Genomic DNA, 26,386 nt, shown 5'->3' with positions numbered 1-26,386 from the left:
AGACACACTAGTATATTTACTACTAATGTCATGGTATCCTTTTGGCTGCTGGATCCATCCTGCAAAGGAAAATGTCAGCCTCTTTTATTTACTCAGATTCCTTAAGTGTGGTTATGGCCCTGTCCTCTGGGAAACCCTACAAAAACCCTGTAATGAATTCCCTCCTGAAATGTCTGATGCCTGCACGTGCAGTGAACCTTAAAATTACAATACGCTGGGTAATAGGTCACTGTGGCATATATGGAAATGAGGAAGCTGATAGGCTTGCTGCGCCAGTTGCCGAACTGAGTCGTGTCGATGTAAACCAATTTTCATACCAGGATCTCTAGCCACACATTAGGACTGCACTCCGCAAACAGTGGCAGCAGGACTGGGACGAAAAAACAGAACAAACTGCACACAATAAAACCAACCAAGGATTGGACGGTATGCCACAGAAAAACAAAATAGATTCACAGAAGTTGCTCTCTGCAGACTGAGGGTAGGCCATACATACATCACATACATCTTTTAAAGGATACACCGACACCACAATGCACGAGATGTGTAGCCCACACCTCAGTTGTCTACATATTAATCATGGGCCCGAGATCGGAGATTGAAAGATGGCGGCCCTTCCCAGAAACATACATATTTAGAATACCAGTGCACCCTTCTTTATTTTTAGGTAATGATCGCATGTTTTCATTGGATAGGATTTCTAAGTCATCTAAGCTGTTTGCAAGAGATCTCTTATTTCAAATAACCTCAGCCCCTCCTCATTGCTAAGAAGGCTGAGCTTAGCTGTAGCTGCCAGATGCCTCACCATTCTTTCTCAAGAAAGGACTGTGGTTGAGGCTACCTTGCTTCATCTTTTATATGTAACAACTCTCACTACATTTTTTAGGTGCTTACACCACTTTAGGCCACTGCATCTGACTTATACACCTTCTTAACACACCGTAATCATCATTGTAATCTCTCACTCTTAGGCTCTATACACTTGGTGCTCATTTTAACACATGCTATATTTTAGCCTGAGCCGACCAGTAACCTTGTGTTTGGTGTTATTTGGCCTTAGATGCCCTTGCGCCAAAGAAACCTATTGTTATTATTATTATTATTGTTATTATTAAAAACAGGTTTAAACAGCAACTCATTGAAATGTTTTCTGTGCAATCTTCCAGTGGTATAAATGCTATCCTTCTGAGGCCTGGGGTTCTAATTTGCATCAGTGTTTTGTTTGCAATGATTGTGGCATCAAAGATATGATATTTGTTCGTAAACATGAATGAAATATTTTTTTGCTGCTTAAACCTTTGCCTCTATGCTAGGCAATTTCCAGTATTCAGGCCCACTTTCAAGAGCATACAGTAAAGTTAGAGCCTTCATGACTCGAATGGGCGCTTCTGTTGTTGCACTGTTAGGAGTGCCCAAGAGGTGAATCTTCCTATGTTGTTGACCATCACTGTGAACCATGGTCATGCTGACACCCGTTCCTCGAGAGAAAATAAGTACTACTGTGTAGGGCACCTGGTTTTCCATGATCCTGTGGAAACTCATGCACATCTGCATTTTCCATGCAATTTTGTGTGTGCGGCATTCACTTTTTTTTTCTTTTTGCTGCAGGCATCAGTAGAAACAACACAATGATGGGAACGGGGTTAATATAATCATTTGACTTCTTCTGAAGCCGGAATCCGGTGCAAAATTTGGTAAAAAGTGCTGCTGAAGCTGTGACATGCTTGCTCCGGCTGAGCAAGCATGTGAAAGTGAGCAGCAGGCAGGTGCTAAACTTTTGAAGGGCTGTGTTGGTCAACACAGCACAGCAAGTGCAGCAGTGTACACTGGGACATTGTCGGAGATCTTCAGGTATTGGGGGCGGGACACTGTGTCAGGCAACTGAGAACACAAAGCGCTACCTTGCGCTGAATTGCTGCAGCCAATTTCACTAAAACTGAAGGTACATGTGAAGTGTGTGGGGAATGTTTTGACAATTGGCACATACATATATTCATTTTTTGTTTATGTTCACACAGAACACTGCAGATTGTTATGAGTTTGCCGAATTAAAAATTTCCACCTCAGAAGATTGGGGCCCTTAAAGGAATATACTGTATAAACGCATGTAAGGGCCGCACCTTTTTTTCCAGATTTGGGGGCCAATTTTCGGGGTGCGGCCCATACACGCAATTTTAAAAAAAAAATTTTTTAAGTAAAAAAACATCAATCAGGAAATCAGCAGCATTTGTTCTACATTCAATCGCCACTCGCGGTGTATTCCGATACCGAGCTGGTGCTGTGCTAAAAAGTTCTAGCCACCCTAGCTGTGCTGTGGATGCTCTGGTGCATGCTCATCCCACAAGAAGCCGCGCAGTACGTCCGCTGTCAACGAGTAGCCGTTGAGCAGCTCTTCTTTCAGTTCGGAAAACTTGCACGGCATGCCTCGAGAAGCGCGCTTTTTGCAGCTCGTGTTCTTCAATGCATCCGTTCCACCATTGTCAAGCGCATTTCTCGGCCACGTCAAATTTCCTGCCCGCTGCACGCTTGCCGTTTTCGACAGCAAACTTCCATCCGTGGGTGCTTGCCCATCGTGCTAAAACTGCTAAAACTACAACGCTCGGCGGCAGCATGCGAAAGTCACAACTATGGTGAACCACAACTCCCGTGCCTCTGACAGCCACAAAACGCTGGAGCTGGTGATGCTGACATAGATGCTGATGCCGATAAGGATAGTGGGAGCTGGTGGGAGCTTGTGTACGGAGGAAAAAGTTGATGATGATGATAATGAGCCACAGCCTCTGGCACCATCCGTGGACGGCACCTGGAAGCTCCTGTGCGGGTGCGTCGCCTCTGCGATCAAGCGCACCGTTGCTCGCAGCCGGAGCTGATCTCGGAGGCCACGGCGCGTGCATTTCAAAAGCTATTTTCGCATGGGTCCTGTGGAAAGTTTGGGTGCGGCCCGTACACTGATATTACTTTCTTCTAACATTTCCTTCTGGAAAACGGTGCGGCCCATACACAGGTGCGGCCCTTACATGCATTTATACAGTAGACACCTCATTTTAGTTCTTGCTTTCTTCTCTGTAATGTTGCCTACAGCATTAGAATACATGGGTCACCATGTGGTATTCCGCTATGACCACTAAATAATTTATAATTGAATTCTTTCTCTCGTGCTGTTTTGGTCTCAATTTTATCAACTGAACGATAGCTGTGATGTGTAAGTTATGTTTAAATCACATTTAGCATGAATAAAACTGATAAAATTGATAGAATTCTATCAAAAAGCAAAGACACAAAAGCGGGATATAATCGAAGCTTTTTTATTGCAAATAAAGGAAGCATGTGCATCAGCGACACGTCGATATCTTTGTATAAGGCAGAGAACAATTTTTTCACTTGTTCGCTATCATATCAACTTTGAAGATGATAGCATTCCTTGCGTGTACAATGGTATATATTTGTCCGTGTTGCCTTTAAATAAATCAGTTGTGAGTGGCGCTCCGTCCCGTCTTTCTACCTTGTGTTGTGTCTGTTTTTGCGCCTGTAACCAAAAAGATGTACAGTTACCAGCTTGCCCAGCAAGACGTCCTTTTAAACTCTCTTTTTTCTTTTCGTGCTAATGAAGCTAATGTGAAGTGTATTGATCAGCTTCTTTATTGTGGTGTATGCTATTTTACTGAGTGCTTTTCGTGTTATTGGTGTTTTTATGCAGCATGTGCCAAACAACAAAGACATCGAACTAACATTTGCTTCGCTTGCCATAATCTGGCAGTCAGTTTGTGTTACTATAATCATTCTGCAATTTTTTTTGGCACAGAGTCGATATATATGTCCCAGAAACCTGTGACTCCATAGCCTTCTAGGTATGCATATGTAAGTTTCTCTTGAGCAACACAACCTGCACATGACAGTAAGGGGTCAAATTTTCCTGGATACATTTTCTATGTATGATAGTACACCATGCAGCAGCTCTTGCATGACAGTGTATCCGCATATTGAGGAAAGTAGGTCTGCATGGCAGGTAGCCTACGTGGCTCAGTAATAAACATTCGCTAGCTGCAAGAAAGGCAGATCATGTGTGTAGAGAATGTAGTGAACAGCCATTGAGAATCCCTAGCGTCACTGTGCACTCTACTCCTCTGCATGTTGGCAATTTTTTGTTGCCTCAAAACACAGCGATTGTAGCAGTGTGAAGTCTGTTCAGACAGCAAAAATGTGCTTGAATACAAAACTGAAATGGAACCATTTAAGAACCATATTATACCAGCCCTGGTTTCTCACTTCGTTATTACAGTGTGTAATGCTGCTGTGGATGGCTTTTTCTTTTATTTTTCCAACAGGTCGTGTTCCAGGGCGCTACATTCTTGTTGCCCTGCTTTTTGTCGGCAACACCATCTTGTCGACGCACAAATTTGACCTGGGCATCGCCATTTTGGCCATGACGAATCGGGTGACTGCCGTGCATAATGCCACCAATGCAACTGCTCTCATTTCTGGTGACGACATTTGGCTGCAGGACGACAATGACACAGCCTTGGAACAGCCGATCTCATCTGACACTGCCACAGAAAGGGACATTGAGGAATCCAAGGTGAGAGTGCGGTCAGCATGCATTCCGCTTGCACGTGTTGGTGTCCACTGTGATCTCACTTGCCTTAACAAGCTTGGCAGCTTTTTTTTTTTGCTTTTATTACTAACATTGTCAGATTAACCACAGCACTTTGTCTCTGTTGTACAGTAAGCTTAGTAGATAACCATTTGACGCTTCATTTGAGTTCTAAATTTAAGAGTATTTATGAAAGCCACAAGTAAAGGAAACATCTGCTGACAACGCATCACACAGATAAGGACTGGGATGTGTAATATCTTGCATGCTTGGAGGTTTTTGCTTGTTGTGTTTGGTATACTATTATGGCTGTTTCTCGCAGAACTTTTTTCTCAGGTGTTTTGATTGTACATACTCTCTTTATGCACATTTCATGTTTAAACATCTTTTTCGTCGTCGAGAGTAACTTAAAAGACCTGAATTCATCAGAACTCATGTAAACTGCACTGAGAATGGCTTGAAACTCCAGGCTTGCAAAGTGAATACATGGTACATAAACTCAAAGGAAAAGGTACTGCACAAAATAGACAGGAATAAAGGAGCAGACAGACACGAGCGTTGACTTACGACTGATGATTTTTTTGCTATGATGGCACAATAAAGAGGAGAACCTAAACACAATCAACACATGGCATTGCATCGCTGATTGAGTTCATCAACAAAAGGAAAGAAGTAGAACTGCCACTTGTCACTTAGCCGCTGAGGTAATCAATTTCTTTTTGAATGAGTGCAAGAGATGGCTTGCTAACGCACTTGTCTTGCTCTTGATGAATCAGGAATACTTCAACTATTTCTCATGTGCATTGGTCTTCGTGCTTGTATAAAATAGTTGTCCTGCTGAAGGCTGGGGTGCATTTGCACTCAAGCCAATGTACAGCAAAATTAGTTTTGGGGGTGGCTCCAAGCCACGTATCTCCCTGCTTGTCTGATGTAGCATAGCCCACAGGATAGCTTAATTTTGTACACTACATTTTTTCAGCATGGCACATAAGGGAATTCATGGTTCTTCTCGCATTCGGCAGGTGGTGGTCTTTCACAGTTGACTCTCTTGCAAAGACTGCAATTTATTAGGAGCGGAGAAGACGACTCGCACACTGGCTTTCCTGGCTATTCTTTCCAAGTTGCGTGGCACCTTGTGTACATAAGGTATTACCGCAAAAATACAGCTCTGCATATCTTTACAGGAGGCACTTTTTCTTCTTGGTTGGAAGTCGACTAGCATCTTTTCTGCCACTGCGTGCATGATGTGTTCGGGAAAACTGGCCAATCCGAGCCTTATTGTCTGGCTTTTGAAGCTAGCTTGCATTTTGATGGCAACATGATTTTTTTGGGCCATGCAAGGCCAGAACAAAAGGTGTCGCCATTATTGGTGAATTTTACAAGTAAACTGTAGGCTAATTCTGGCGCACAGATTCCACAGGCTAATGCATGCTGCCATTGGCTTCAAAATGGTGGCAACCTGTCTTTTTTGATAAGCACGTCATGATTTCTTGCTGCTAAATGCTTTTTTTAGTTACTGCCGGGCAAACGTCAACTTGGTCATAAGGAGCCAGAGGATCAATTTTTACTACAAACAATATTTGGATAAAGACGACTTCACTGTCCCTTTAAACGGTGTATGGTAATCACCAAACCTAAGCTGCTACCATCCAAGTGATGGTCACTCCATGAAAACTGCACCATATATATCTTCAAGGTTGCTTCTTCATTGTCAAGAGCTTGAAGGTGCTGCGCTTTTACCATGCACCTGGAAGCCTAGATAAGAGCATGTTCTGCAAAGGCAAATGTCTTATCTGACAAAACATAGTTTTATGAGGCCATTCATGTTTGTGAGACTCGCTGTGTGTAAAACTAAAAGCATTATGAACATAAGGAAGTGCCGTTTGCTTTATCTTTTTGTTCTGGGTTGTTCTTATCTGTGACATGCCTGGTGATTGCACATTGAAAGCTCGTCAGTACAGTGGAACCTGCATATATCTAACTCACAGAAAAATGCCTACGAGTTTGATATAATGTATAATTCAATATAAATGAAGCCATAACTTTAATATAATACGAAAATATTGAGATCGAAAAAATATATTTCCATGATGTTCACTTATTGCAGGCAGATTACCTACAGAAAAAGTCATGGATTTTTTTTTTGTTCATTGTTATTGCTTCGTAGAGAAAATGTTTTGCATTGTTATCGATGGATGGCGAACAGCAGAGACCGCAGCCTCTTATTGATGTACATCAGCAATAAAGCATGCTGAGTGCATAGAGCAATCCGAAGGACGTGGGCACCGGTTCCTTCAAGTTGCCGTCACAGTTTGCATCAGTGGTGTCCTGGTTGTCCGTGACATTGGCAGTGACGTCTTTGCCCGCAAGCTCCTCCGTGGCCTCAACATCGTCTATGGACGCGTCATCTGCTGCTGTCCCATCACAAATAGCACGTGGAAATTCGGACAACTAGTTCTACAAATTATCAAGACCTGCGATAGCTTCTTCGAACTCAGCAGACAAAGAATTTGCTCCGTATTCTCTGGGAAAGCAAAGATCAAATGTCGGAAGCAGTTCTGTGCAGTTTCATTTTTGTCATCATTCTATACCTTCTGCAGTTTATTTTTTTGTTCTTGCAACATACCATCTAAACTGCTGTAAGCACCACTATTATTCCTTTTTTTGTTTAGTTTTGTGTCTTTAACCTTCTCCAGTCTACACTGACCCATACAGCTTTGTAGATGAATAAATGAAAACATTGGGGTGTTGACAAATGCGTGTGAAGTGACATGCATAGCTCAGCACAAGGTTGTGAGTTCTCTCTGATGCTTATGTCTGCTGTATTTTGCTCGCACGTTCATTAGACGTTATTTGAGATGTATTTGAGTCAGTGTACTGCTGTTGGAAAACCAGGCCATGACCCTGATCTACCTGACCTTTAGTGTACATCATTTGCCTTTCGTGCCGTGCTTTGTCTGGGGCAGTGTAAAAATCAAACCTAGGTTTGATCGTTGGTTTCAGTAGTGTAGAGAATTTTGAGACAAGTTTCGAGTTACAAGTTACAAGTTTTGGGACTGTGTTTCTTGTTCCACTCCCCTCAATAATGCCCGCTGGGCCATGAGGGTATTTGAAATAAATAAACTCAAATGTTTGGCCTACCCTCTTGGATCAGTCAAATGATACTTTATGTAATGCCAGGAACAGGCAATTAAGTTGCGTAGCCAGGACTGATGATGGATGTCATTTGGAGCTATTCACAATTTAATGTTTCTCGTGGTCCCTTACTTTTGTTGTTGGATGTTGTCATTGCTCCATTACGGGCTGCTTATTAGCCACTCAGTGTGGTTAAATTTTTGTCGGCCAGACTTGAAAGCATTGCAAAAAGTAGCATGGAAATAAGTGTCTTGCATGGGAAATGCAGCTTTACTATTAACATGATAGCGTAAAGACCCCCTTTTCTGCAGAAAATCCGTTATTGGTGTCATCGTCGTCAGTGTTGTGAGCGAAAAAGCTGGTGGTCCACCTGCCACCTAGATCACATGTCCTTGTGATATCATCACAACTTGCCCACCAGATTGTGCGCAAACTGCTCACCATGACAGGTGGCGCTTAAATTCACGATTGGTCACGAGAGGTTGCCCGGGAAGAGCAATGTGGGTCTTGCGAGCCCCAGCTGTGTTTGAAACAGCCACTGCCTGGACAGTGGCACATTGCTTACAGAGCAACTGAAAAGGTTCTGGAATTTGATGAGTTTAAAGGATCCGACTGCATGAAACTTGCAGGGAAAACACGCGAAATCTTTTTGTGCTAGCATTTGAAATGCTGACACAATATCCGACTAAAGCAGCGGCAGCATTCAGGCTTCTCTGTAGTGCACAGCAGCGGGCAGGGGCCCCAATGACGACCTAACGTACGGCGGAGCAACATTTACAGCGAAGAAACAGTTGTTTCAAGGAAGAAAACAATTTCCATCGAAGGTGAAGCGCATGAAGCATTGTTTGGTGGCATCGGACAATGCCCGGAAGCGTCTAGGCGAAGCCAGTGGACATCTAAAATTTCGACAACAATGGTGTCACCTAGAATTTCCCTGCACTCCTCCAACGCATTGAGGAGAAGCCTGAACATGGTTGCTGTTTTAATCAGTGATTGCGTCAGCAGCTTAAATGCCAGCGCAAAACTTTTTTGCACACATTACCTACAAGCTTCATAGATTTGAATTCTTGAATAACTTCGAACTCTCAAAAAAGCCATTTTATGTTCCCTTTAACTGCTGCACCACTGTGTCAGGAGTGGTATGAGGACTGCCCATGATTTACGAGTGTAGATTAGAGACTGACCAGTTCAGCATATATGGCCATGTAGGAAGAAACCCAGGCAAATTGGTACGCAAAGAGAACCACAGGCCGTTGAAGGGACCCATTAACACTATTTCATCATACCCTTAAGGCAGAGCTTAAGTGTTCCCTCAAGTTTTTGATGTTCACATTTAAATTTGATCCCTGTATATGGAGAGCTAGTACACCTTTTCTATAGCCATGGAGGACCACCCTAGTGCTACACTGTTTTCTGGAACTTTCATGAACTGCCAGTGTAGCCACATGTATTACGCAGAAAGCTGTGCCCACTGGTTAGTAAGCTCTGTGGCAAAAATTTGAAGTGTAAGAACGGCGACCTGATGTTTCGAAGAACCCGCAAGCCATGCACCTCCGACACCCCTCCGATCACCCGTGAATGTGGACTCACCTGTCTGTGTTTATACAAACTGCGCCCCACCACTCAGTTTCATCAAGCGAATGAAGGCTGTGACCTCTAAGGTCTGCTTAGGTCATGTGACACACGTGAGAAACTAACATAACTGCTGATATGTTGTTATTCCAGCTCTTGAAGCAGGTTGGTTTAAGCATTGTAGTGAATTTAAATTACCGTATCTACACGATTGTAAGTCGACTCGAATGTAAGTCGACCCCCCCAAATCACATTTCCGAAAAATACAAAAAACTTCTGAGGTTGTTTAAACTTGGCTTTGAATAGTTGAACGCGATAACATTATCCAGCAGCCGCCATTTCTCGCCAGCCGCTATCGGCTGCCCCGCGTGGGCGTGTCCTTAGGCACATTCCAAAACGAAAATGTATTAGTCACTGGACTACTCGTCCACACTTGCGCCATTGCCCTCACTAGCGCTGCCGTTGTGATCGCTGCTGCAGTCCCACAGCTCGTCGTTCTAATGTCATCGTCCAGCGAAATCCCGCACTTCGCAAACAGCCACATTACGACATCGCGTGGAACAGCTGAAAATTTTCCTCGCTGCAGCTGCCACATCTGTATCACCCGTTGCGAACATCGAGCTTGCAGCCCGGCGCGCCTGTTTGTTTCTTCAGTGTAAAAAATGGCAGCCATCTTGAATGTAGCCGTGAACAAGTGCCGGTCACTTGCTGGAGCTGGAGCACAAATGATGACTGACAAAGCACTACATTAAAAACTTGTGAAACGCGGCCGGCAATAGTCAAATGCGTCAGAGCCAAAGAGAAACTACGCATGAATGGCGTCGGCTCTTCCGTTGGCTATCTACACCCCCCTGCACCGCTGCCATTCCGAGTGGGGGTGCCGCCTCGACTGGAGCAGCGGCCCTTCCATCATCTAGCAATGCTCCCTTGAGCGCCGAGTGCGTAAAAAGAAAACTTGCTGGACGCTTGAGCTTCCCGTAGAACGCAATTGCGTTATCGGGCCGCCACCACTTACCAGCAACCGCAGTCAGCAGCCACATGTGGAATGCTAGTTTGCTGCATATCGACGGCCGCTGCCCGCGCACGCGGGGAGGGTATGCCAGTTTTGCGCGTTGGCATAGCAGCTGCTCATGGCCAGCACCAAGAGTGATGCGACGGAGCCGCGCAGCAAAATTGCAACCATGCTGTAGCATGCCTGATATATATCTCGTTTGTCTCGCCTTTACTTTAAGTGCGATGTTTTTGTTTCGATTGTGAGTTGACCCCCCACTTTGGATTTTCAAATTTTGAAAAATAGGTCGACTTACAAACGTGTAAATATGGTACACCTTTTCTGTAACCATGGAGGACCACCCTAGTGCTACACTGTTTTTTGGAACCTTCATGAACTGCCAGTGTTGCCACATGTATTGGGAAGTAAACTCTGCCCACTGGTTAGTAGGCTCTGTAGCAAAAATTTGTAGTGTGAGAACGGCGACCCGATGTTTCGAAGAACCCGCGAGCCATGCACCCTCGAAACCCCTCCACCGCCGATCTCCCGTGAATGTGGACTCGCCTGTCTGTGTTTATACAAACTGCGCCCCGCCACTGCAGGCCTGCGTGCTTGCTGTATGCGTTATCATGTACATCAGAATAATGCTTGTGTTCACGGAGTACGGTTGTACTTTGAGTTTGCGAGGCTGCTTCGCACCAGAGCCGCTCGAAGGGAACCCCACTCACGCGTGCACGAATTTACTTTCAATAGCAGTTTCGCGATACGGGCAGAGAATGCGTTCAGTCCTTTAAAATTGCTACAGTATCAAAATTGTTTTTTTTTCTTGACAACACTTTTTGCTGAAGTTATCTAATCAGCACCTGCTATTGCGCATACTGGTGCTAAATATTTGAGACTGCCTTACCTTTGTTTCTTAAGGAAGACATTGATACATTGATGGCTGAGAAAGTGTTAAACAGTGTGGTTAATGACTGGCTTTAATTTCAGCATTCAACTGCCACGCCAGTAGGACATGCTGTTTGCACCTAAATTTATGCAATTTTTTTTAACTGTAGATAGAAACAATTCGGTTTCTCTTGCTACGAAGTGCAGTTCTTTCTCTGTCACTTGCTGTTAAAATAGGCCATGCTATCGGAACACACTTTATATGCATATAGTGTGTGATTTTCACCATTTATAATGAGCAAGTTTTCGTGCCTTCATGTTTCCAGTGCCACTCTATTGAAGACTGTTTGCCTATTAGATTTCAGCAGTACTTTGCTTATGGTATGTTAGCAAGTATCGGGCTCATTGCTAGCAGGCAGTGTGTTTACAGCTAAGCTAAATATAACAAGATGCTGGTGTTTAATGATGTAGTGGTGTATAAAATTTCTTACTTTGCTTGTGAAAACTACAGGACCTTGTCCAATTAGCAAGGAGAATGATTGAGTGACTAATAGTTCCACGCAGTAATCATCTTAACTTTTTTTTTTGTCCAGGTTGTTGGCATCTTCACAACCACCATGCCTGCCTCACCCTCAGAAGGCAGGAGTAGCGAGGGTACAGGAGCGCCTGTGTTCTCATGGTCGCCGTCAGTGCAAGGCGTCATCCTAGGAGCGTACTTCTACGGAGTAATCACACCCCAGGTGAGCTTGTGTGGCTTTCTGAAAAAAAAAAAAAAGGCCTAGCATGTGAGGAGCTGCTCAAGGGATTAAAGACTCATCTGCCTGGGATAGAAATTAGTCTTTGAAAAAAAAAAAGGAGGGAGACTGGATAAAAGAATACAAATGCAGGCAAGTAGAGCATGTTAGGGTGCTGTTTGCAGTCCCACATGGAGGAGGGAAAGGATGGGGGGGGGGGGCAGAGTCACTGTGGCAAGGATTTGATGGAAGTCGCAGAGCTATGGGAGAGTAACGGGAAGGCGTATGTCAGGGCACCAGTGCTTGTCATTTTAGCTCATTCATTAATAATTTTTTATTGAAACAATTCTGATCTTCCTTCTTGTATCAATAAATCTACTTATAAAGGCTTTCACTGCATACAGGCACTAAGGTCTCTGGCATTGTACTTTTCTTTTATATTCTTCTTTCTTCACTCCATATATAATGTACAGTAATTACATGCCTGTTCTGTGGAATAGAGTGCTATGAAACATAAAACAATTGAGAGGATTATCCCTTTGTTATCATTGGTGAGTGGGTGTTTATCTTGGTTGCTCTAATGTGTGGGGAATAATATATTGATTCATTATGACCACTCTTAGGTTATTTGCAAAGAGTACTCTCTATGCTGTAGTATAAAATAAAGAGAACTTGGGCAAGTGAAGCTAGTGGTTCTCTTACACAAACCTCTGGCACATCACTGATGTGCAGGCAGCCTTTGGCATCGGCACCCCTCACTGAACATTACTGAAACTTGCAGATGTCGCACTGTGTGCTTAGTAAGCGTTTCTGTTTTTTTTGCATCATAATGTAGTGTTTTTTCATTACAATGAAAGGAGTTGCACTGCCTACCCAATTGGTTGCATGGTCTTTTAAGGTCAAACATCTTCAGAGGAGTCTTCACTTCACTGCCAATACCGTGTGTGAAATATGCCATGTATGTCGTGAAATCAGACTGCACTAATAACTTGAGTATGATATGTAATTCTTCTATAATTGGAGGTCGCGATTTGGCACCACTTGCCTAGTTGACTGACGGGATAGTCGCCCCTGTCACATGTTGCACAGGTGTTGGGCGGTCGGCTTGCAGAACGGTTCAGTGCCAAGTGGACGCTGCTGGTGGGGCTGCTCGCATCCTCCGGCCTCACCTCAGCCACACCATGGGTGGCAACACTGGGTGTGGCACCGCTGGTCATGCATCGTGTACTCCTGGGTCTCGTGCATGTGAGTCGGGCTGTGCTTTGAGTTCTTGGAGCTCGATTGTCAACATACTGCAGCGGTGGCCTAGTCATTTGAGCATCTGCCTCGCATGCGGGAGGTGCGGGGTTCGATCCCCAGTGCCACCGGGTACCCACCGGTGATACATTGGGTACAAGCTTTCCCCTGCCTGGTGCTCGACTCCTTTAGGGTGAAATGCTTGGGAAATGGGTCTTTGACCCCACCTGGATAAAAAGAAAAGAAACCCTGTGCCATGGTGCTCTTTGGCCACAGATGCTCTTGCGCCATAAAAATTCATCTTCATCATCGATCGTCAACATGGGAGGCAGAATGCTCCCATTCTCCTTGCCTGCAAACTGCCATACTGCCATGTTCTGTAGCCACCACATTTGGCAGTGTAGTTCCCACTTTCATGGGACGCCCTGTCCAGTTTTGGCAGGTACACAGTACAGAGCACCACAGTAACAGTGCCGTTTTTTTTTTGGCACAAAATTCGAAATAACCACATAGGTCGCCGAAAGCTACCTAGGCTCCAGTTAGCACTTCTGTTTGGCAGAAATGGCAGTGGCAGAAGCACAGACCATAGTTTTTATCTCACATATGGGTCATCTCCTGTCGAACCATGTGTTTAAGCACCATGCTTACATTTTTGCACTGACGTTAATGTGCCTACAAAGTACATGGTGAAGATCACTTCACTGTGGCACTGTAACTTGTCTTTGAAAGCTGGAGTTTGGTGGAACAGTGTCGTCATCTAGCATGTTGTTCCCACATGCACACTGGTGTCACTCCTAATCTCTTCCTCAAAGGGCCACTGTAAAGGCTGCTTGAACATTTTTAGTCGGCATTACATTTCTCAGAGGTCAGTTTTTTCAAATTTTTTAATGGTGTTTCAAAATACTGAGGAAAACAAAGTGAAACAGTAAGAAGCAGGAAGCGGAAACCTAAACTGAACTGCTTGAGCAGTGGTGATCCTTTATATAACCTGGCCACGATATCAGCGTTATCATTAACAGAACTTATGCACGAGTCAAATGGGTAAGCCAAGTGAGTCTGGTTTGGTCCCCTTCATTTATGCTCTTTTATAGCGTGTGTGTTCAATGTGAGCATTATGTCTTCCGCTGCATACCGTATTTTCTGATGTATAAGACGCACCTCTGTTTACCCAGTTAGGGCAATGAGACTTCACTATGCATGCTTACGCGACCATCGCAAAATGCACCGTGCCTGTGAGAACAGTCTTTATGCAAAGTGAAGTAATAAAAAAAAAAAGGAGGCAGCACTCACGCCCCCAGAAAAACTCGCATATGCACAGCAGCAACACTTTATTTTTACTCAGCCTTCGAAGGCTTCATCTTCGGACGCGCTATCAAAAAGTTCAGTGATTTCTCTGGCGGCAGCGCTGCTGAAACATTTTCTTTGCACTCAGAATCACCGGTCTGATCATTGTTGTGCTTGGGCACCAAAGAACCTAGTAGGCCAGCCTTGCGGAATCCTATCATTGCCACTGTAATTGCACTCCAGGCCTCAAGGACCCACTTCGCTAAGCAATACGCGCCTCATGCGTCCAGTTACAGTTTAGCTGTGCTCACCTTCTGTCATCCACACCTCCAAAATTGTGCCGCAGAACAGTTTTGAAGCTGCAGTTTATGGAAATATCCAAAGGATGCAGAACCTTGGTCATGCCGCCGGATATTATTGTAGAGGCGCGTTTCTCTTCCTTGATCTGTCATAGCGTTAGATCTGTTGTGTGCCCGCATGCCATCCATGACCAGAAGGCCCTTCCGAGCATGAAAAAAATCCATCCGGGCGCTTCGAAAAGCACTTTTCAAGCCAGACTTTCATCATTTACTCATCCATTTAACCCTTCTCGTTAGTTGTGATAACAAGGCCAGGTGGTAAGCTTTCTTTTGGCATCATTTTCCTTTTAAAAACTATCATCGGTGGCAGCTTTGTGCAGTTGGCACAGCACGCAAGTACGACAGTGAAGTGAGACTTTTCGTGCCCAGTTGTTCTCACTGTAACTGTTTTATCACCTTTCTGCGCAACACTTTTTGACATAGGAATATCAAATGTTAGAGGCACTTCATCCATGTTTCCATTGTGGCTGTCAGTGATGTTATTAGTATTTTAAACTTTTGACTTCACAAATTATTGAAACTTCTCCACTTTCTCTCCGAAGTCGTCTGACAACTCTTGACACATTGTCGTTCACGCTCTGATTGACAATGCTTTGCGGTGCATAAATCTGTAACACCATGATGGCCCACCAACAAAACCGGTGGCACGCATTTCATTGGTCAATGTGCGTGCTTTCAGATGTAATTGCACGGTCGACAGTGCCCTACCTTCAGCACGTTTTTCAAGAGCCCACTTGCGGAGCCGGCCTTCGAGTTCAGGCCACTGCGTCTTCTTTCCACGGTCAGCCTTTTTCCCACTCTTCATCGCCTGTAGTTTGCTGGACGACTGCCGCCACACGTGAATCATTTTCTTGGTGACGTCCAAATGGCGTCCTGTAGCCTGGTTACTGTTTTCGATAGTGTACTCGACAGCAGATAATTTGAATTTCGTGGTACAGCTCTTGCGTGACTTCGGTGGCATATTGTAGCATGACACACACAGCTCAGGCAGTAGAAAACACACACGCTGAACTGAGGCATGTCATTCCCGAGAGACCGGAGAGACGTTGCCGACGCTGCTGCTGGGGTGCCGGGTGTGCAACCGCAAGTCGCTAACCGAACTTGAGTGGATGACGTATTTATGGGCGGAGCACTGTTCCAAACCTGCTTTCTTTATTTTGTCTGGTGCCCCGCGTGTACGAGCTGAGGGGGGAGAGCAGGAGCGTAATTTTTAATCATTTATATCTTCGTTGTTATTGATGCTAGCTCAAAAATTCTTTCACTGGGGTGACGAGTGGTGGAATGCCTATCTCTCTTCTGCTTTACGTAACCTCAATTAATTTACTGCATAGTTCGTTTAAGCGTCCTCCAAGTTTTTTTTTTTACTTTTCAGCTGCACATTCCACGCTCAAGGAAGTGCCGATAGTTGTTGAAAGGGCCGCTGTTACAATCGCGGCATCACCACCACTCGAAACGGTAGCGGTGCCGGGAAGTGTCGGTAGCTGACGGAAGAGCCGGTGCCGCTTACGCATAGTTTCTCTTTGGCTTTGACGCATTTGACAACCGCCCACCACGTTTTACCAGTTTTTAATGTACTTCTTCATAAGTTGTCATTTGTGCTCCACGTCTGATAAGTGTCTGATGCTCATTCAAGGCTACATTCAGATGGCTGTTATATTCTATGTGCCAAAGAAACGAACTCCACGCCAGATCACCAGTTCGACGTCTCGGAGCGGGTGGAACAGGTGTGGTGGCTGAAGCGAGGCGAAATTTTCAGCTGTTCCACGCAATTTCGTGGTGCGGCTGTTTGCGAAGTGTGGGACTTCGCTGAACGATGTGCTGTGGGACTGCAGCAGCGATCACGACGACAGCACTAGTGAGGACCATGGCACAAGTGTGGACGAATAGTCCAGTGACTATTACGTTTTATTTATTTATTTCCAAATACTGTTAGCCCTTGCGGGCTGTTACTGGGTGGGAATGGTATAATCAGCCGATATAACACGGTTCTAGCCCTTTTACAAAGGTTTCAAGTGAGCATGTTTTGTCGAATATGCGTCGACAAAGGTTATTCCATTCTATAATTGTTTTAGGCGGAAACGAAAACTTATAGTCATCAACTCTCGGCATGTATGGCATAACTGCAAAAGGATAGTTAGTGGTTTAGCTTTGGAATGTGCCCACAGGCACGCCCACATGCGGCAGCCGATAGCGGCTGAGGATATGCGGCAGCGGCCGGATAATGTTATCGCATTATGCCATTAAAGGCGAAGCTTAAGCGACCTCCAAATTTTGTAGCAAGAGCTACACTACGCTAGTCACAGCCGCGTTTCGCATGGTCAGCCGGAGCCAGTACTGCGCATGCGCCGTTACCATGGCAACCAGCTACACCATTCCACAGGTGTTCCCTGCTTCATGTGGCGCTGGTCTCCACCCTGCACTAATGCTTGACAGCTACTGTGCCCTTTCCTTTCATCAAAAACGTTTCCTTTCCTCAAAGAAAAAAATGAGTTGATTAGTAAAGTTAAGAATGATGGAAAGAGAGGCGCTGGTTTGAGCAACAGATATCACAAGTGCAGTGAGGCATGACGACATGCCTCACTACCATGCATGTGCCGTTACCATGGCAATCAGCTGTGTCGTTCTGTTGGCGTTGCAGTTTTGCGTGGCTATAGAGCTTGACGTATAAAAGCCCTGAGGGTATGCGCATTGCTAGTGAGGTGCTCCATGGGTGAAGAAGCTGGCGGTGAGCGCGTGTATTGCATATGGTATCTTCGTCAGCTTTGAGAAGCTGCTTCGGATGACCACAAAATCGTTGCTTGACGTGAAGAGGCCCATCAGCGTAAGAATGAACCTCGAATGGCTAAGCGTGTGTACGTCGCTCTCGCTACGCATATCCTGGCCTAGCTGAGCTAAGCCACTGCCAATTTTTTTTCCTGACATGGGATATGGGGGGTCGACTTACATTCGAGTCGACTTACAATCGTGTAAATACATAGACATGGGATATCGGGGGTTGACTTACATTTGAGTTGGCTTAAAATCATGTATAAATACATAGTTTTTTCCAACCAGACCAGGGTAATTGGCATAGAACAGGGTGAGTCCCATGCTATTGGCTTTTTAAGTTTGTATCATTGAGAAGCCAACTGGAATTGCCAACCTGGCTATGGAAAAGGGCCAAGCCATTAATTGGATTGGCATTAACACCTGATAGGAAGATACAGAAAAGAACACACTGCTTATTGTGCAGTCAGTTCGATCCTTCGTATTCTGCATATGGGGCAGTGCACCAGCTGGACCGGGTTCCCGATCGTTCAGGCCTCAAGGATCTGCAGTGGCTGTCGGGACGTGTACAGGAACCCTTTGCTGCCCAACTTGTTTGCAGTAGAGGGGCGTGCAGGTTCGCAGGCAATAAAAAATGCCGAAATTCATTTCACAGTGACTGGCATTACAGCGAAACAGTCAGGTATCAGCAATTACAGTATGATAAGTCCCAAAATAAAGTGGATAAAGAGAAAGGTGAGGTTGAAACACATATGGACCTAGGTGTTCTGTGAACCCGAAACGCAGAACCCAGTTTGAGAACTGTCCAAGTTGGACAGCTGAGTTGCCCTTCCTTGGCCAGGTCTGCAACACATTGGCAATCTTTAAGTTATTCCAGACAAATGAGGTGAGTATACCAACGCCAAAAATGGGCATAAATGCGGCTTTTGTGCAGTTTTAGGTACAAAGAAGGTAAAGTTGTTTGCTGAGAAGTTTTCAAACCTGTTAGGCTAATGGCACCTTGCCTGGCCAGCTATACCTATGAACAGTGGGACTATTGAAAGGGACACTGAGGACTGTTGCATACAGTTATTGGTCCGTTGGCATTAGAAAGGTCTTTGCAAGCGGAAATGGCGACTGCCATCTCTCAGTAGCTAGTGGCAGGTGGCAACTTGTCCACCGGGCTATGAACGAACTTAGTATACTACCTATATGAACTTAGTACACTACATCGGATATAACAAACCTTAATATGCTACATAAAATATAACTTTCCTATGTTAATCTCAGATGTAACAAACTTTCATGTGTTTCCTCAGATATAACAAACTTAAGTAAGGCACCTCGGATATAACTAAATTGTGGTGACCTCGGATATAACATACCTAATGTACGACCTTGGATATAATGAACTTTAGTGTGTCAACCTCAGATGTAACGAACTTTAGTGTGTCCACCTTGGGTGTATCATTCTTGGATGTAATGAAAGTTTGGCATTCAAGCGATCCACTGAGGCCTAAGAGTTTTTTGTTGTAAAATTGTAAAATTGTTTTGCTCTTAGATATAACGAACCTAAGTAAGGCACCTCTAATATAACGAATTTTCATGCCTGAACCTCGGATGTAGGGAACCTAAGTGTACCATTTCAGATGTAATGAACTTTAGTGTGTCAACCTCAGTTGTAACGAATTTTGGCATTCAAACGATCCACCAAGGATCACCTAAGAGTTTTTTATGCGAAAGCATTCCTTGCATCATGAGTGGCATAGACAGGATATGTCACCACGGGCTGTGAACAGGAACTGCGGACTGAGCATGTCCTCATGAACTGTCGACCATCAGTAAGAGTGCAATTATGATTTGTAATGATGAATAATGATTGAATGGAAAGTTTAAATGACTGAATTACTACCCAAATTAAATAAATAAGGCAATTAATTTTCATAATTTCTCCAAGTAATTCATGAAATTGGTGAGTTACTAGTAATTCCTCCATAATTGAACCAGCAGTGAAATTAATGAAAGCGATTAATAACTAATAGAGCTAATAAATAATTAATTAACCAATAATTATCAGTTGAATATATGACATATTTGGTACTTGATTAATTACATCAATTGATCAGCTAATTAAATTTTCATGAATGATTGGTAAGAAACAGGAGGCAACGGAACCCGAAATGCTTTTGCATTTCCACATGCATCTTTAATTTTTTGTAGTAAAATTTGGTTGTTTCACTCTTTGCTTCTACTTTCGTAATTGCTTGGCAGCAAAGAACACATTTAATGCTTCATGCCTAGGCCTTCATGGTCGCCGTTCAGAAGAAAATGGGGGTGTGGCTAGCCTCTGAGATCTGCATCCAAAAAAATGTCTTGACGTGACCGTAGTTTGCATGCACAGACAGCTGGTAGTGGGGATGCCTGTATTTCATTTATTTTTTTATTCTTTCTAGCTTGTCATAGTACTGTTTGTCATTGGTAGGCTGCAGACTATCTGTACAGACCAATTTCAATTTGTCCTTGGTGTCCGTTACCCACTTATATGTTTCGGATGAGCACAGCTCGTCCTTGCCAAGCCACCCCCAAAACTTTTTGGGCATGTGTAGCTCGTCTTCACAAAATAGTTTCTCCCTTTAAATGTTTTGATCTAGAGGCACTCGTCTGCAACTCAGGTGATTTGTCTTCTGGCAGATCGCAGCTCTGACCTGTTTTCTGTTAGGCTGCTCACCTGTCCACCAGAAATTCGCAGAAATTCGAAAATGCAGAAATTCGGATGTTATGAACAACACACTACCGCACTGCGCATTATACAAATGTGTGGGCCTCAACTGCACCCTCAAGCACAAGTACTTGCTGCCTGCACATTGGCGACATTGCGATCGCCAGGCGCATGGTGCACACCGCGAGCAGTGGGCAGCGGCGTGCTGGCCTACATCGCTGTCGTCACGAGCCAGCGGCAGCGTGAGGCTATAATTGAATCCCATGAGTCGAAAATAGATTTGCGTGAAGTCTGCGCACAAATTTTTCTTCGTTCTGGATGGTACGAATTTCAGATGATGCTAATATTTTTTGTGACCCCGTGAGATTCGTAGGATCGAGATTCTACTGTACATATTCCTTGCAACCTGCCCATTGCGTCAGGCAGCTGATCAATTAACCGATGGCAGCACCTGCCATAGAAGGGCAGTGGTGGATCGCTTGACTGTTGCACCACTGCGCCAGGATAGGTAGGAAGACTCCAGGAGATCTATGAATGTAGCGAATAACCAGTTCCGCATGTATGGACATTAGCCCATTATCACTATCCGAACAACTGCCATCCATGAACACTGGATCTGAACATCGGAACGGAAGTAAAAACCAAACTGTTAGGGCACCTAATTCGTATTTTACCTAACTATGCAAATCAACTATAATTTTTTTTTGTCAGATTTTAGCATGTCAAATTTCCACCTCATGCTATATTCAGATCCAAACAATTTTAAGCCCAAATCCAAAGTTCCAGTTTCGTTATTATTTAGCTCCATCACCATCAGGCTTCAAGTTAGAGGAGGTGCTATTTACCAGTGGTGTTTGTTGGCTGTTTGAATTTTCACACCATTTCATCTTGCTGACCTTGAGACGCCCGCATTATCTGTAGCAGGATGATCTCACCTCATACATTGTCGGGACCGACAAGAGCATTATCCAGCTGCTTTTAAGGATCAGCACAATATCAAGGGCTGCTATAAGCACTGGATGAGGTAAGGAAATCCTTTCTCTCCAGCCGCACTTGGCAGTTGGATTGCAGATGCTTGGGCCAGTATTCCTGAGGAACTTGTCAGTTGTGCTTTCAAGAAGTGAGGGATATCAAATGTGCTCGGCAGTACTGAAGAGAAGTCTCTGTGGAAAGTTATCTCGGACAAGGAATTCTTGGAAGACACTTAATCTGTAAATGATGATCTCTAAAGCGCAAAATGCAGTGCAAATAAATGATTTCGATGAGTTCTTCGCACTCATATTATACATGGATGAAACACTTTCATGTCCTTCCATCCCCAATTTGCGCCTTTTGGGTTTGTATTATACACCGATTTTTGCAGCAATTTCTTTTTCTTCTGTTGCTGCTCCTGCTCCTCATATGGTAACCTGGGTTTTAAGATGGTTTCCACTGGAGGCGATGCATATGTTGCTGGCCCAAAGCATGCACTGAGGAAAAGAAGCTTTTTGTTGTCATCGTGGTCATTGTCATAGTGTTCTTCCGATGACAATCAATCAATCAATCAATCAAATAGTTTATTTCTGTCAAAGAAATAATTCGATGATTCAGACATCGAAATTTAAGTTGTTTTAGGAAGCAAAGGCAGCAGTAATGGCATTGAGATGAGCAGTTCTGCCAATAAAGAAGAGGAAAGCTTAGAAGACAATGTCACGAATGCATGTAAATGGGCCAAGGTTGAGATCAATAACATTCCCCACAAAGCCTCCCCTGTTTCCTCTTTTTGGTTGTCCTCGTTAAGACATTCACTGTAACCTTGCCTGGTGACATGCTTGAGTACATTCAGCATTTTCTGAGCCATGAGCTTATTTCAATGATGGTCGATAAAAGTAATCAAAATGCCACTGAGAGTCTGGAAAGCTGCCATCCCAGTGCACACTTGAGACGTCTTAGTGAGCTTCCTCAGTGAAGTAACCCACTCTTAGTCGCGACACCTTAGTGAAAAAAATTTTAAAGTACTCACTGTGCTCTTTCTCTGCATTTTAATATTGGTCAGAAGACCAGAAGCAAGCAGAGTGTGTGAGGGAACACAAATCGGGGTTAATGACATCCTAGTGGAAATCAGGAGAAATAAACGGGCTTGGACAGTGCATGTAATGCGAAGGCAAGATAGCTGCTGGTCCTTAAGACTAACGGAGTGGATACCAAGAGAAGGTAAGTGTAGCAGGGGGCGGCAGAAAGTTAGGTGCGTGGATGAGATTAAAGGTGTGTTGAAGAGGAATCTGAGATCGCCTTTTTTACTGGGAAAACTCGACCCACACTCTTCGAGCATCCTTAGAAACTTCGAATTATTGTCCTGTGTGGCCGATTTTCTAATTAAACTGAATTAAATGTCTTGGCTCCCGTCTTTCTTTTTTGAATGCACCTCCGAAATGAGGAGGAGTCGGCCAACGCATGGAGTTCCTTTCAGCCAGTTGCACAGCGGCTTCGCTTTCGCTTTTACTTTGTGTTTTGTTTTTTAGGTTTCCATGAATAAATAGTTGCATTCGCAGACGACAAAGCCACAAATTAGGCACACGGAAATAAAAATATGCGTGGACTCTTTGCTTTCGCTGATTGCTACTGATCACTTCGCCAATGGCAGAGTGGAAAGCCGCTATGCGGCTGTCTGAAGAACTCCATGCGTTGGCTGACTCCTCCTCTTTTCGGATGTGAGTTAAAAAAAGAAAGGCGGAAGCGAGGACATTTAGTTCGGTTTCATAGGGAAATAGGTCGCAGAGGACAATAATTCAAAGTTTCTACGAAAGCTCGGAGCCTGCTGGTTGATTCCCGCGGTAAAAAAATGAGCTCAGAATCCGTTTTAGTGCTCCTTTAAAAAGTTTGATGGGTTACGGTGGCCGCAGCTGGCAAAGGATAGGGTTAATTAATTTAACAGACATGGGAAAGGCCTTTGCCCTGCAGTGGTCGTAGTCAAGCTGATGAGGACCAGCACTTAATACTATATCTTGAGCAACAGCAGACTTCATTATGCTAATTTGACTTAGTATGTGGGTTAGTTATTTTTTCAACATTTTTGGTAATAAATTTCTCCATATAACAAAACGGTTGGGGTGGTTGAATGAAATGGCCTGTCTTCTGTCCAGGGCCTCAGCATGCCATCGTCAGTGGCCTTGGTGGCAAGGTGGGCACCCCAGCGGGAACGGTCGACATTTGTGGCACTACTGTTCTGTGGCCGGTACATGGGCATCGTTGTGGCCACACTTATGTTTGGCCACCTGTCAGCCCTATCGGTGGCCGGAGGCTGGCCCTTTGCCTTCTACATGTCCGGTGAGCCCCGTCCGCAGGGAGCAGTAGCAGAAGTTGACGTGACATGTAGGCTTGACTTCCAGCTCGATTGTGGAAGGGCACGAAAAATGCTGAGAACCTCTGACCTAAGGAAAAACATTCTGATGCCACAAGCATGCCTTGTGGGAATGAGGGTGTGGTTACGTTGTGCCCGCGTGGTAATAGTAGGTGTGAGCAAGTGAAACGAATGAATTGACTGTCCTGCTTTTGCAACAGGGTTGCTGGGCTTTCTGTGGCTGGCCCTGTGGTACTTCCTGGCCTTTGATGACCCTGCCTGCGACCCCAAGGTGACAGCCTTGGAGTTGCGCAAGATCCAAGCAGGCGATGGCACGGGCCCACTCAAGGCCAGCAATGCGGTGAGGAGCAGCCTTTGTCTTCACTTCTTTTTTTTTTCTCATGCTGTCGTGTTTCAGTGGTGCTGTTTTTGTTTCTTCTTTTCAGTTGGTTGTTGGGGAAAAGAAAAATGAAAAGACATTCGACTCTTGGTGGTGAGGAAGTGACGGCATAGCTTCACTGCATTCCTGACCGCCCCACTTAGTGATGGGTGCAGCATTGATATAGAGAAGAAGAGCAGCATTGTTTGGCCGATAGCTCAAGATGCAGTGGACTCCTGTTAAGATGAACTTAACAAATATTTTGACAGCATGGCCAGTTTTTCTTTTTGGGGATGCTTGTGGAGAGACAAATATCTGTGGCCCCCTCAAGTTCATCTTAGGGAGTCTACTTATTTAGTATGGAGTGGTTACGGCATTATCTTTTTTTGAAAAACATTGGTCATGTTGGCAAAAATTAGGCATCAGGTTTATATCAGAAACCATGTCATTGACTCTTTGCCTAATCTGCAAGGCAGTAGTAGCCGCCTGGAAGTACTTCACCCTTTTGTCCAGTTTTTTTTGTCAGAGCCTTACGAGTGTATTTCACTAAACGATGCTGTAGCATGTTTAAGCAGATATATGTGTCCACTTGCAACAAATATCCAAGTCTGTAGTTACAACCTTTGTCCGTAAAGTTCAGAGACTGAGTCCATTAAAAAAATGCGTTTAACATTGAAATCATTTGTGAAACTCCCCTTCGAAATAGTCTTCCTTGCAGTCCATATACAGCTTCCGACGCTTCTTGAGGTCTTGGAAACAGCTGGAAAACGCTTCTTTTGGCAGGGCTGCCGGTTCCTTTGTTGTGGCGTTTTGAATGGCCTCCACGCTCCTCATCCAGCGACCTTTTAGGGCTGTCCACACGAGGAAACAGGAAAAAATCGCATGCAGAGAGGTCAGGCGAGTATGGTGGACGGGGAGTACAGTAATGCTGTACTTGGCAAGAAATTTTGTCATGCTGAGAGCAGTGTGCGGCCTTGTGTTATCGCAGAGAAGGCTCCATTGTCTAGATGCCCTTAAGTCAGGGCGACAGCGTCGCAGTGCATCACGCATGTGTTGGAGCGCGCGGATATAAATCTCCCGATTCACTGCCTGCCCTTGTGGGATGAACTCATAGTGTATGACATATCTGGCATCAAAAAAAACTATCAGCATCATCTTTGTTTAGGTCTTCTGTCGCCGCACCTTTCTCGACGCCGGAGAGCTTGTGGACTGCCATTCAGCACTCTGCCTCTTTGTTTGAGGATCATATAGAAAACACCACGTTTTGTCTTCAGCAATGATGCTGTCGATGAATGCAGCATCCTTCTCTGCCTCGGAGAGCAAATCAGAGCTCACTGATGCCCGTGTGTCCTTCTGGTACAGTGTGAGGGAGTGCGGCACAAGTCTGGCATTCAGCTTTCGTTTCCACAAGTTCTCGCGCAAAATTTTGTGGCATGTTGTCTTACTAATGTCGAGAGCATCTGAAAGCATGCGGACTGTAATGGTGCGGTCTTGCTGTACGATTTCTTTGATCCCAGCGACGTTATTTTCATTCCGTGAGGTTGAAGGGCGCCTCTGCCTTGTGTCATCTTCCACCGACGTTCTCCCCGAAACGAACCTCTTGTGCCACTCGAAAACTCGCGCCCGCGATAATGTCTCATTGCCGTAAGCGTCACGAAGAAGCATGAGCATACGTCTGTGTGGCTGTCTTGCCAAGCTTCACACAGAATTTTATGTTTACACGCTGTTCGAGGCGGACGTCCATATCTCCACATTCACTCACAGTAGAATGTGCAGACGACTAGTGACAACGTATTTTTCTACATGTAGTGCCATCTAGTGCCTGCCACAGCAATTAACATAAATAGCTCAGGTTAGCCCGAAAAGATGGTGCTACACATACGCACCAACATTTGTTTTGGGGAATCATTTCTAGAGAAGAAAATAAATCAGTCTCAAAGCTTTATGGACAAAGGTTGTATCATTCCAATTTTACATCAAACACTTGCATAAAGCTATTCCTGACTTGCAGTCGTTGGCGAAAGTGTTACAGCAGTGCCCTGCACCCCAAGACTGCATGTGCAGTTGCCTCACTACCAATTGTATAGCAGCAAGTAGCTCAGTCAATTTGCCAGGTGCACATCTGCATGCGCCACTCTCAGGTTACACTGGCATGTGGACAGGGCCTTCGTAGATGAGCAAAAACTTGGGGGACACTTAAGTTCACCTTAAGAGTACGACACGATAGCGCAGTGGCACTCCAGCTGCTCCATTTGCACCATTCTGATACATTTACATTTTGCTGCTCCAGTCTGCTCCAAAAGCGGCACAATGATCAATATTGCACCTTAGCTGCACCAAAAGGAAAACGCAGTCATGGGAAAACGACTACCCGTATTTTTTAAACCATTCAGGCTTTCAGTTGGCATCCTTCTAAAATGCTTCTGCAGTTGGC

General features: G+C 44.6%; 1 protein-coding gene across 6 annotated transcripts in view; it reads left to right on the top strand.

Moving 5' to 3' along the window:
- Positions 1-26,386, top strand: part of LOC144128014 (sodium-dependent phosphate transport protein 3-like) — an 86,053-nt gene that overhangs the window by 5,592 nt on the left and 54,075 nt on the right. For 4 of the 6 annotated variants that reach the window (XM_077661063.1, XM_077661061.1, XM_077661062.1 and 1 more), the window contains exons 3-7: positions 4,326-4,576; positions 11,771-11,917; positions 13,001-13,156; positions 23,377-23,560; positions 23,795-23,934. In XM_077661063.1, coding sequence (XP_077517189.1) covers positions 4,326-4,576; positions 11,771-11,917; positions 13,001-13,156; positions 23,377-23,560; positions 23,795-23,934 — 878 coding nt within the window. The remainder of the gene's footprint in view (positions 1-4,325; positions 4,577-11,770; positions 11,918-13,000; positions 13,157-23,376; positions 23,561-23,794; positions 23,935-26,386) is intronic. The other 2 variants (XM_077661064.1, XM_077661066.1) reach the window with 2 other exon arrangements.

Source organism: Amblyomma americanum, chromosome 4 (assembly GCF_052857255.1).
Source record: "Amblyomma americanum isolate KBUSLIRL-KWMA chromosome 4, ASM5285725v1, whole genome shotgun sequence".
In the NCBI taxonomy this organism is placed as follows: Eukaryota; Metazoa; Arthropoda; class Arachnida; order Ixodida; family Ixodidae; genus Amblyomma; species Amblyomma americanum.
This window is presented reverse-complemented; position numbering and strand designations above follow the sequence as displayed.